The following is a 12633-nucleotide window of genomic DNA, read 5'->3' as shown; positions in this document are numbered from 1 at the left end:
AAAAGCAAATATAAGCCAGGTACTGATGGCTCTAGCTACTCAGGAGGCCAAGATATGAGGATAGCGGTTCAAAGCCAGCCTGGGCAGCAAAGTCCCCTGTGAGACTCTTATTTCCAATTAGCCACCAAAAAAAACTGGAAGTGGCTCAAAGTGGTAGAGCACTATCCTTGAGCAAAAAGAGCTTAGGGATAGCACCCAGGCCCTAAGTTCAAGGCCTACAACTGACCAAAAGAAAAATATGATCATTAAAGAAAAACATCAAATATGTCCATCCCACTTCTAGGAAGGTGCCACAGAAAATATTTTGGCATACACTATTTTCCTATGCACAAGTCAGTATACTTCTGCCTCTTTCTTTCCTGTTTTCTTTTTTCCAGAATGGATACTGTTTTTCAATTTGTTCTTCCCATAAACATCATAAATGTCTTTCTATGATGTAAAATTTCCTATCTTTTGAATTGTTTTGATATTCTGTATTATAAATAGGCAATAAAATATCTACTTCTGATGACATTTTGCTTGCTTTTTATTTCTTACCTGTTACCAAGGATCTAATGTACATAGCACTCAGCCACATTATTTTTTTTGCTGTCTACCTAGATATATATTAAAAACTCACCTGAAGCAAAATGGATACGTGCTCAGTTCCAGAAAGCTCCCTCCCCACCCCACCCCAAAAAAAACCCACTTTCTACCTGTAAAAAAGTAAGGAAAAATGGATCTTAACATGCCAGCAACTAATTTAGAAGATTTTTAGACATGGGAATAAGCTACCACTTTTCAACCCAAGGTTAAGTGAAACATTCCAATATCTATGTCCATGACTCTAGTACTTTTTATTTGTATTAGAATACTACAATAGCAACCAATCTTGTATTCCTTTGGAGGGTTTTCCACACTGATTTGGCAAGTGATTAATTCCTTCTGAGGATTTTTCTCACTGTTTTTGTTTTGTGTGTGTGTATGTGTGTGTGTGTGTGTTTGGTTGTTTGTCAAGTCATGGGGCCTGAACTCTGAGCCTGGGCGCTGTCCCTCAGCTCTTCAGCTCAAGGATAGCGCTCTACCACTTGAGCCACAGCACCACTTCTGGCTTTTCTGCTTACGTGGTGCTGAGGAATCAAACCCAGGGCCTCATGCATGCTGGGCAAGCACTCTACCACTGAGCCACCTTCCCAGCCCCCTCATTGGTTTTTTACACAGTAATACTCACGCCCTCTAGCAGTGGAATTGGAGGACTGCATGCTCCCAGCAAGGTCTGCTGCAGAAAGGCATCCCAATCAGACACTTTGTCTCTGATGCCTACAGAAGGAAGAAAGGACTGCTCCTCAGTGTTCCACCCACAAAACACAAAGAAATCAAACATGTGGAAATGGCTTAGAGATATGTTTGTCACTCTAAGTTCTAAACTTCAAAAATCTTGCTTTAGATGGACACTTTTCACTTAGTTTAGTAAGTACTGCATGCAAAACAAATAGAATGAGTTGTATACCAACAATTCTTAATAAAAAAACTTATCTAAAAGTTGTCTATTTTATTAAATAAATTTTCAAACACATTAAAAATAGAGAAAAGGCAGATGCTGGTGGCTAATGCCTGTACTCCTAGCTACTCAGGAAGCTGAGATCTATGGGGCAAGAAAGTCCAAGAGACTCTTATCTCCAATTAATCGCCAAAAAGCCAGAAGTGAAGCTGTGGCTCAAGCAATGGAGCACTAGCTCTACTCCCCCTCCAAAAAAACAAGCTCAGGAACAGTGTCCAAGCCTTGAGATCAAGCCCCAGGATCAGCACTCAAGCATGCGCAAATACACACACACACACACACACACACACACACACACACACACACACACACACACACACACACACACACACACACACACACACACACACACACACACAGAAAAGGTATAATGAATCCTCATATACCCTAGGTTCAACATAGATCAAGCCCCAGGATCAGCACTCAAGCATGCGCAAATACACACACACACACACACACACACACACACACACACACACACACACACACACACACACACACACACACACAGAAAAGGTATAATGAATCCTCATATACCCTAGGTTCAACATAGACATGCTAGTTGTTTGTTACTGTCTCTACCACTTCTATACAACAAAGGACAGAACTGAGCAACCATGACTTACAAAGCTAAAATTTGTACCAAATGGCCTTTTACAACAATCTGCCAACACCTGGCTTATGCTTTCATTCCATTCTTACCCAATCAAGCATTACTAAAAAGACAATTCTAAATGGTGTATAATTTTGTCCATAAATATTTCAGTATATATTTTACAAAAGAAATTAATGTTTTATCTTATCAGAGTATGACACCTTTAAAAAGTTAGTAATTCCCTAATATCAAATGTCTAGTCCATGTTCACATTTCTTTAGTTGTCTTATAAATAGCTTCTTCAATATGTGTGATCATATTAGGATCCAAAATCAGATCAGTATGTGGCAAATGGCTGATGATCTAAATTTCACTTGTACTCTAATCAGAGCTGAGCATTTACATGTCAAAGGCCCCCAGACCACATGGATGCCAAAGAACTCAGCCCACCTAAGCCAGATGTCAGTTAGGATTTCACAAATCCAATCCATAATACAGGAGGTATGTGTGCAAGGGTCACCTGGGTTACCACCCATCACTTAGCCCAACAGAATGTCAGATTGGTCTCTCCAAAATCTTCTTGATGATCTGAAGCATGTAAAGCAGAGCAGACCTTTGGAGAAGTCCCTTGTCCTGTTCCCACCCATGTTCCTGCCTTCATGGTCCAACAAAAAATTCATTTGTAGGTACCTTCTTCTCCATACACCTACACTTTTTCTTGCAGTATGTACTTGACTCAACTCTTTCTTATAATTTTCAGAGTCTGTTTCATTGGCTGCTTCTTTATGACAACCCCTACTATTTTCTATAAATCTGTATTCAGAGCCAGAGTTTATCAAAATCAAGTTTGATCTTTTTGGAGGGGAAAACAAGAAAATTTTTACAAGTGGAGTTATATACTTCCATCAGAAGTACATCAGGCTCATCACTGGTAGCTCATGCCTGTAATCCTAGCTACTGAGTGGACTGAGATCCGAGGATCACAGTTCAAAGAGAGTCCAGTCAGGAAAGACTGTGAGACTCTTACCTCCATTGCTCAAAAGCTAAAGACAGCATCCAGGCCCTGAGTTCAAGAACCAGTCTACCAGCACATATATACACAAAGTACATCAGGTTTGGTTGTCTGTACTTCTGTGACAATAGCTTTTAATGATTAGATGAGCTATAAATATAGTTCATCTATTTATAGCTTCTGTATATAGGCTTACCAGTAGCTAAAACTGGTAATATTAATTCCTTCTTCACTGACAAACACAAATCCTTATGAAGAAAAATTTGCCTATAATCCAATCTACTCAAAAAAGAATTTGTAGAAGATCATGGTCTCACCTTAGCCCAGGCAAAAGCACAAACCCTATCTAAAATACAAACTAAATGTAAAAAGGTTGGGGTCATGATTCAAATGATAAACCACTTGCCTAACAAGCACGAAGCCCTGAGGTCAATTATCAGTACCACCAAAAGAGGAGGAGAAAAGAAAGGAGAAAGAGGAGGAAGGGAGAGAAAGAAGGGAAGGAAGAAAAGTAAGGGAACAGAGGGAGGGGAGAGAGGGAAGGTGAGGAAGAAGAGGAGGAAGTGAACGGAGGAGAGGAAGTGAAGAGAGGGAAGGAAGAAGTGTTCTCTTCAGCAACTTATTATTGTAAAGCAAAAGTTCATAAAAAAAAGAAATAACAGACTATTCTCTTTATTCTTTCTCTAAATCTACCAGCTCTTTAAATAATCAATTAGTTCCCTTGAATCCAGCAAAGGCTATTAAGTGAGAGGCTGTTTAAAAGATTTCACTATGCTGGGAACTGGTGGCTCACACCTATAACCTAGCTACTTAGAAGTTCTGAGGATCACTGTTCAAAGCCAGCATAGGCAGGAAAACCTTATCCCCAATAAACTGGTAATGAAGTTATACCTCAAGTGGTAAAGTACTAGCCTTGAGCAAAAAAGCTCAGGGACATTATCTAGGCTCTGAGTTCAAGTCCTAGAACCAACAAATACTTACTTACATGTAGATACATACATACATATATACATTCATACATACATATATACATATTCACTATAAAGTAATAAGCTAAATCATTATATTAGAAACCACTGTATCTATTGTCATTACTGATATTCAAATTATTTCATCTTTAACTAGAGGAAGTCTCTTCAGCTTGATTTTAAAGGTCTTTTGACATGATATAGTCATTGGTATCTCTGTTTCTTTTGGGTATGACAAGATGCTTCAGTCTCATGGATACATTTCTTGTCTCAGACAAGAAACAGCAACCATGCCAGGCATCAGTGGCTCATGCTTGTAATCCTAGCTACTTAGGAGGATGAGATCTGAGGATCATGGTTCAAAGCCAGCCCGGGCAGGAAAGCCTGTGAGACTCTTAACTCCAATAATCACCAGAAAATCAGAAGTGGCACTGTGGCTCAGGTGGTAGAGCGCTCACCTTGATCTGAAGAGCTCAGGGACAGCTCCCAGGCCCAGAGTTCAAGCCCCATGACTGATGAAAAGAAAGGAAGAAAGGAAGAAAGGAAGGAAGGAAGGAAGGAAGGAAGGAAGGAAGGAAGGAAGGAAGGAAGGAAGGAAGGAAGGAAGGAAGGAAGGAAGGAAGGAAGGAAAGAAGGAAAGAAAGAAAGAAGGAAAGAAAGAAAGAAAGAAAGAAAGGAAGGAAGAAAGGAAGGAAGAGCAACCAATTTGTTCCAATAAAACTGATATTTAGAGATCACAACCAAGATGCTGGGAGTGTGTGCCACTACTGGTTAATATTTCTAGGTGTTTCAGTGCCTAGAACTATCAATTTGCTCTTCAGCATCTTCTTTTAGAAAAGATAAACATATCAGGATTTTTTCAGCACAATTCAGAAAGACTATATTTCTATGTACTTACAACTACGTCTATATTTCCCTCCTATTGTGCCATAGAGCCTAGCTCCCAATTAGACATTATTCTGCTTTATTTCACAATAAACAAATAACTTTAAACTAACATAATCAACTATCACCAAAAAAAAAGGCATAGTTCACCTCTACTAAGGATTCAAATTACCTTTTTTTGAACTCAACCAAACAGTTGTTCTCTGTGTGGTTTTCCTGTCATTTTCTTTCAGTTTTTGGAATTGCTTTTTCAAAGATTTCATCTGTTTTATAGTTACATAAAATATCTACATGATTCAAAAGTCAAATCTACAAAATAAAGGATATTCACAAAATCTATCCTTATTACCTTTATTGTTCTTTTCTTTCTCCTCATTTCCAGAGAATACGCTCTGGTTGTGTGTAGATTCGGCTTGTTTCTTCTTGACGATAACTTTTATTGTTATAAACTACTCTTGTTTCTATGCAATGTTTTCCCCCTCTGAATTCTGCCTCTGTCACATAACAAAACTGGTTTGAAACTTCTGTTTTCTTTTTCTATTTGTTTGTATACCCTTGCCCAACATTTTATTTTACTCTTGTTTTTTCTTTTTTCTAATAGTACTGGGGTTTGAACTCGAGAATTCATGATTGCTAGGCAGGTGGTCTACCATTTGAGCCATACTCCCAGAACTTTTTTGCTTTAGTTGATTTTCCAGATAGAGTCTTGTGCTTTTTGCCTAGACAGGTCTTGCACTGTAATCTTTCTATCGATGCCTCCCATAGAGCTGAGATTACAGGCATGGAGCTTGGGCGTGACTAACTTTTTGCCCAGAGTAACCTTGAACAAAGATCCTCCCAATTTTCACCTCCCAAGCATCTAGGATCACAGGTCTGGCTAGTCCTCCCTATTTGTTACTTTTTTTTTTTTAATTCTCTCTCTCTAAACAATACTGAACTTGGATAGGAGTTCTCTTCCCCTCCCCACCTTCTCTTTCAGCATCTTATATCAGGTAGTATCCTTTTTTGCACCCAGTTAACACTTAAAGGGTAACTACTTAAATTACATAGCTATAGATATTTTTAAGGCAATAACTGAGCTTATGCCACTATTCATATGCTCTCCCTCGTTGTCTTTCTGTCCTTCCTGCCTTTCTTTCTTTCTTTCTTCCTTCTTTCCTTCCTTTCTTCCTTTCTTTCTTTCTTTCTTTCTTTCTTTCTTTCTTTCTTTCTTTCTTTCTCTCTTCCTTTCTTTCTTTCTTTTTTGTCGGTCCTGGGGCCTGAACTCTGGGCCTGGGTGCTGTCCCTGAGCTCTTCAGATCAAGGTGAGCGCTCTACCACTTGAGCCACAGCACCACTTCCAGTTTTCCAAGTGGGTTATTGGAGATAAGAGTCTCATGGAGTTTTTTTCCTGGGCTGGCTTTGAACCATGATCCTCAGATCTCAGCCTCATGCGTAGCTAGAATTAGAGGTGTGAACCACTGGCGCCTGGCCATGTTTCATATTTTTAAAGTGACATTAATCAAAGCAAGTATGAAACATACTATGTCTCTTTTATACCATTGTTTAATCAGTGCTCCCAGCTACACATGTACTTAAATGTCTCCTTATCAGTTCTTATGTTAGTATCAATTAATTCATTTTGCTTTCTGAAGCTCCTTAAAAGAAGTTCAGAAGAACAGTTTTCCTCCAATCCTTTTCATGTTCCTAGCAGTTTGTATATAACCTTTATTCCTAAAGTTTGGCTTGACTAGATATAAAATCCTCTCAAATACTTTCATTGAATTTCTTAAGTTTATCTTTTGGCATAAAACCACTATTGTTAATAACTCCCGTGACACTGTGCTTTCCTTTCTTGTCAAGAAATTTGGTATTTTTGCCTAATAAAAATATTTTAAAATTTCAGCAGTTTGAACACTTTTTTCTCATTAAAATAGGTCTTGTTAGGTAGTCCCAGCTGACCTTGAAGTCCTAAGTGCTCCTGAGTGCAAGTGACCATCCTGCCTCATCCTTCCAAGTAACTAGTGTTACAGATGCACACTACCACACCCAGGCAGATTCTCATATGACTTCTTAAAATCATGAGATTTTTATGGACATATTTTAAATAGACTTATATTTCAGTTCAGTTTACTTAAAATATAGTTAATAACATTTGCTTGTATCATTTCTTTGGGTTTTATTCAGATACCTACATTTTATGCATGCAAATCATTTTAAACTTCTTTTTTAATATGATGCCTACATATGAGTTAAATACTTTAGAAGTAACACAAATTCTCTATTGCTAATAGAATTTAAGGAGAATGAAATGACAGCTATGCATGCAAATCTCCCAAATGTCAAACTCATTTGTATAATCTGTGTATTGAATTTTAAGATTTTAACCTATTTTTGCGATTTTTCTCAAGTCCTTTTAGTTTCTTCATTTGCGTTGCATTTTAAAATGTTTTTCATCTTTTTCTCCTCAAATATTGTCTGTGCTGTTGTTTTTTTCCTGTGTTTTTACTGTTTCCATATCTAATTTTTTTTCCTGTTTAAGTTCTACATTTTCTTTTTTCAAATCTCCCTTTTCTCTTTCCTTTCTCCAATTACCTCATGTTTTTGGATTTTTATAAATTTTATTTATCTCTTTATCATTATTACTACTTTAGCTTATTTTGTTTGTTACTTTTTTTTTGAGACAGGATTTCACTATGCCTCCCAGGCTACTCTGGAGTTTGTGATTCTCTCGTTTCTATCTCTTGAATGCTAAGAATACAGGTATGTATAGCCACATCAGCTCTTTTAGTTTGTTTTGAAATGTTCTTATTTGACTCAATGTTTGTTTCTGTGTGATTATATTTCTCTTGAGAAGATTTTTATTCTACTCTTCACTTCTTTCATTATAATAATCTTCTATGTAATTCAATGAAAATGCTCCTGTGGTTATTGATTAAATAAAATGTATTTTCCCATACTCTCAAGATAAGATTGTGGGTCAGTAACTTCCTTTCTCTATATTTCCCTCTTGTATTATTTTTTTTAGAAAGTAAAACACACACACACACACACACACACACACACGATAAAGCAGCCAGTTTAAAAAGGTATCCACTTGTCAATCTAGGCATGCTTCATCAGTCAAAGAAAGTAATGATAATGAAGGGTTTTAACCCATTGAATAAAGTAAGAATCATAAGTCCACATAGACAAACACACATATATATACACATCTATATAAATATATGTATTCAAAAATATAGAAAAATGCTGGGCGCCAGTAGCTCATGCCGGTAATCCTAGCTACTCAGGAGGTTGAGCACTAAGGATTACATTCAAAGCCAGACTGGGCAGGAAAGTCTGTAAGACTCTTATCTTCAATTAACCACCAGAAAACCAGAAGGAGCACTGTGGCTCCAGTGGTAGAGTGCTGGCCTTGAGCTGAAGAGCTGAGGAACAGTACCCAGGCAGTTCAAGCCCCATGACCAACAAAGAAAGAAAGAAAGAAGGAAGGAAAGAAAGAAGGAAGAAAAGAAAGGGAGGGAGGGAGGGAGGGAGGGAGGAAGGAAGGAAGGAAGGAAGGAAGGAAGGAAGGAAGGAAGGAAGGAAGGAAGGAAGGAAGGAGAACACCATTTGGTATCCATTAGAGTAAAAAACTGTTTTTTGGCAAAACCTATCTACGGATGCTCTTTTAAAAAAAGTCTGAATAGCAATGGGATATTTTCACAATCTTAAAGTATTTTCCTATAAGATATTAACTTAAAATGATAAAAGAATATTTTTACCATGGAAAACCTGTCGCATACCAATTTAATCAAGTGATGAAAGTTAATATTAACCTCATAAGAAAAATCAACATCATGTAGCTCCTCAAAGGATGTAGTAAGATACAATGTCGTTTTTATTTATTTTTTTAACAAAAATAGCAATTTGAATATAAGGAAATACAAGACAAATACAAACTGAGGGAGATTCTACCAGGTAACTAGCTTTTCCTCTTCAAAAATGTTTAGACCAAGTGACAAGAAAAGATTAAGAGAGCTAAAGAAATGTAACAATTAAATGTTACGTGATCCAGTACTCAGGGTCCTACACCAGAAACAGAAAGCAGACATAAGGAATAGTCCTGAGACCAGGGGAAACTAGCCTGTATCTTTTAAAATGTTCAAGTCATGAAAGACACAGATAACTTAAGGAACTGTTCCAGATTAAAGGAAATGTATATATGAGACATAACGACTGAATGTAATACATACTCCAGGATTTTCTTTCATTGTAAAAGTATTGATTGGGACAATCAATTGGCAAAATCTGAAAAGGATTTGCAGATTAGATAATAATTTTCTTTTATTTCTTTCCTTCCTTCCTTCCTTCCTTCCTTTCTTTCTGTTTCCTTCTTTCTTTTCTTCCTCCCTCCCTCCCTCCTTCTCTCACTCTCTTTCTTTCCTTTCTTTCCCTCCCTCCCTCCCTTCCTCCCTCCCTCTCTCCCTTCCTTCCTTCCATCCTTCCTTCCTTCCTTCCTTTCTTTCAATTCTGGGCCTGGGCACTGTCCCTCAGCTCTTCAGCTCAAGGCTAGCGTTCTACCACCTGAGCCACAGTGCCACTTCCAGCTTTTTTCTGCTTATGTGGTACTGAGGAACCCAGAGCCTTATGCTTGCAAGGCAAGCACTGGACCACTGAGCCACCTTCCCAGCCCCAATAATTTACTTTTCTGATTCTGACATTTTATTAGATTCATCAGTTCTTGTTTTCAGAGGTCCATTAAAATGTTTATGAATAAAAAGGCACCATGTTTAAAACTGACTCTAGCTCAATTATTGCTATATACATATGACCATATAGGAGGATGCTAAGCAAAATGAACTCTGAGACATGGACATAAGAGGTTTTTCTTTGTTGTTGTTTTTAATGTAATACATGATTTTTTTTCTTTTGTGTTTTTTCCTCCTATGGTTTATCCCCTGCTGTCACTGTATTTGGTTTTGGTACCCTGGGTATTGTATATATGTTTATCTGAATTAGGGAAGAGAAGGGGAACAACAAAATGGTGAGAGACAAAGGACAAAGGAACCAATGCAACAGCGATACTCACAAGACACTGCGTTGGAAACGATTTGTGTAACTTGGGGGAGGAATGGGGGGAGGGAAAGAGGGAGAAAAATAAGGGAGGGCAACAAGTTCAACAAGAAATGTACTCACTACCTTACTTATGTAACTGTAACTCCTCTGCATATCACCTGGACAATAAAATTAAAATTAACAAACTGATTCTCAAGCCATTAAAAAAAATGTGTGGGCGGGCAAGAAAGGGTAAAGAAAATGTAGCAAAGCATCAACATTTGGGGAAACTTGATAAAAGGGCCCCCAGAGTTTTTTACACTATTCTTTAAAATATTCCTGTAAAACTGAACTTATATCAAAATAACAAGTTAAAAGATGCCAGTTGTAGAAGCTCATAACTATAATCATAGCTACTCAGGAGATGGAGATTAGAAGAACTGAAGTTTGAGGCGAGCCTGGGCAAAAAATTTGCACAACCTCCATCTCAACCAATATAAAAGCTAAGCATGGTGGCACTCACATGTCATCCCATAGGATCACAGTTCAGAATAGCCAAGGCAAAAGGCAAGACCCTATTTGAAAAATAAGACTAGAGACATGGCTAAAATGGCAGAGCACCTCCTTAGAAGGCTAAGGACCTGAGTCCAAACCCCAGGTCCACCAATAAAAGTTAAAAGGAAAATGAAATTAGAAACATCTGATATTTTCTTGAATCTTCAATCTCTCCTTCCTTCCCCACTTTACCTTACCCTTTTCTTCTGCCTCATTTCTTGCTTCATTTCTATGGAGAACACTCTGCTGATTTGAAGCAGCATTTGGTTCATTTTAAGAGTTCATAGTTACCAATTCCCATTGCTTAGGGACAAATGGAGAAAAGACAATAAAAAGAGAGAGTCAACAGTACACTAATTTGGCCAGATGTACAGTCTTACAAGATGAAAAACAGCTGATAAAAATCTGACTCTTTACAGAAAAAAATAATTTCAAAGGGGGAAAAAACGTATGCTTTCCACATACTGGGAAATGTGCATTCTTTTTTATATTCAAAATGTTAACCTAAAAAAGCTCAGTAAACATATGGGCCATGGGCAATCCAAATGTGCTTACAGTAATCATCATGCCTGAACAAGAAGTATTTCCTTTACCTTCTGGGGCTTCAAGGGTCTTTTTATTCTGCTCACACCACCCAATGGGGTAGAGACCAGCCTTCCTGATGTCACACCAGAAGTCTGCTCTCCGGTCTTCCCCATAGCCATCATAACGAAGGAGAAGCAACTGTTCACAGGCGGTGATGATGGTGGCAACCCAGTAGGTTTCAGGATCTCTTTTCACAGCCACCTCCAGTTTCATCCCAGGAGCAAATCCATTTTGTAAACGTGTGTCCACCTGAAGAGATAAATTATATTAGGCCTGAGACACTTGTCTTAGATGAGTATTTCTCTACCCAATGTTCTTTTTTAGGACTTAGGAATTCTAAAGTAATAAAATCTCCTCAAGGGAAATCTGAGAAATTCCAGTTCTAACTCATAGGAGTGATCCACACAAAACATTTTTTTCTTTTTTTTTTTTTAATGTTTATTGTAAACGTGAAGTACAGTTACAGAAGTCAGGTAATGAGTACATTTCTTTATTAATTTATGTTACTGTTATGTACAGAGGGATTACAATTACATGAGTCAAGTAATGAGTACATTTCCTTTCCTACAGTGTCTCCATTCCCTCACCCTCTCCCAGTCTCTCCTTCCTCTCTCTACCCACAAGTTGTATAGTTTACTTTCATCAATGTCTAGCAAAATTCACTGCTGCAGTTTTTCACCTGCTGCAGTTTTGCCCCTCCAGTCCTATATCCTTCCCCACGCCCTTCCAAAGATAAACACTTGAATACACCATACATACATAAGGTAAAGAAGATAAAATCATCGAAAACTAAAAATTTGAGAGATCTATTGTTCCCAAATCTTGGAGTTTATTTCAATATGTATATTATTTTATATAAACATGAATAGTCACTTAGGCATTACACTTCTGCGTTTCTCTCCTAAGAGCATCCTCTTTTGGTCTCACTGTGAAATATCTAGAATCCTGTATAATTTATTATATCCCAGTGCATTCTAGATCTAATTTTTGCATACCAGAGAAAACAGGTACCATTTGTCTCTCTGATCTTGGCTTACGTCACTTAACATGATGTGTTCTAATTCCATCCATTTCCCTGCAAATGACATTATTTTATTTTTTCTAATGGCTGCGTAAAATTCCATTGTCCACAGGTAACCATATTTTTTTTTATCCATTCATCTATTGTGGAACATCTAGGTTGTTTCCATATCTTGGTTATTGTGAATTGTGTGGCAATGAACATGGATGTGCAGGTGTCTTTATTGTATCCCGGCTCATCATGTTCAGGGTAGATGCCCAGGAATGGTACAGCTGGGTCATAGAGAAGGTCTATGTTTAGGTTTTTTTTTTTTTTTTGGTGGGGGGGTCCAGTCGTGGGGCCTGAACTCTGAGCCTGGGCGCTGTCCCTCAGCTCTTCAGCTCTAAGGCTAGCGCTCTACTACTTGAGCCACAGCGCCACTTCCGGGTTTTTTCTTTTTGCTTGTGTGGTGCT

The 12633-nt window shown here is 37.9% G+C and overlaps 1 protein-coding gene across 3 annotated transcripts in view; it reads right to left on the bottom strand.

Moving 5' to 3' along the window:
• Sfmbt1 (Scm like with four mbt domains 1) overlaps positions 1-12633 on the bottom strand; it is a 132921-nt gene that overhangs the window by 34726 nt on the left and 85562 nt on the right. For all 3 annotated transcript variants that reach the window (XM_042679691.1, XM_042679690.1, XM_042679692.1), the window contains exons 4-5: positions 11168-11408; positions 1211-1299 (exon numbers count right to left, since the gene is read on the bottom strand). In XM_042679691.1, coding sequence (XP_042535625.1) covers positions 1211-1299; positions 11168-11408 — 330 coding nt within the window. The remainder of the gene's footprint in view (positions 1-1210; positions 1300-11167; positions 11409-12633) is intronic.

Source organism: Dipodomys spectabilis, unplaced genomic scaffold (genome assembly GCF_019054845.1).
Source record: "Dipodomys spectabilis isolate Male_0828 unplaced genomic scaffold, ASM1905484v1 ptg000054l, whole genome shotgun sequence".
NCBI classification, from domain to species: domain Eukaryota; kingdom Metazoa; phylum Chordata; class Mammalia; order Rodentia; family Heteromyidae; genus Dipodomys; species Dipodomys spectabilis.
The sequence above is the reverse complement of the archived record's forward strand: the minus strand, read 5'-3'. Positions and strand labels throughout refer to the sequence as shown.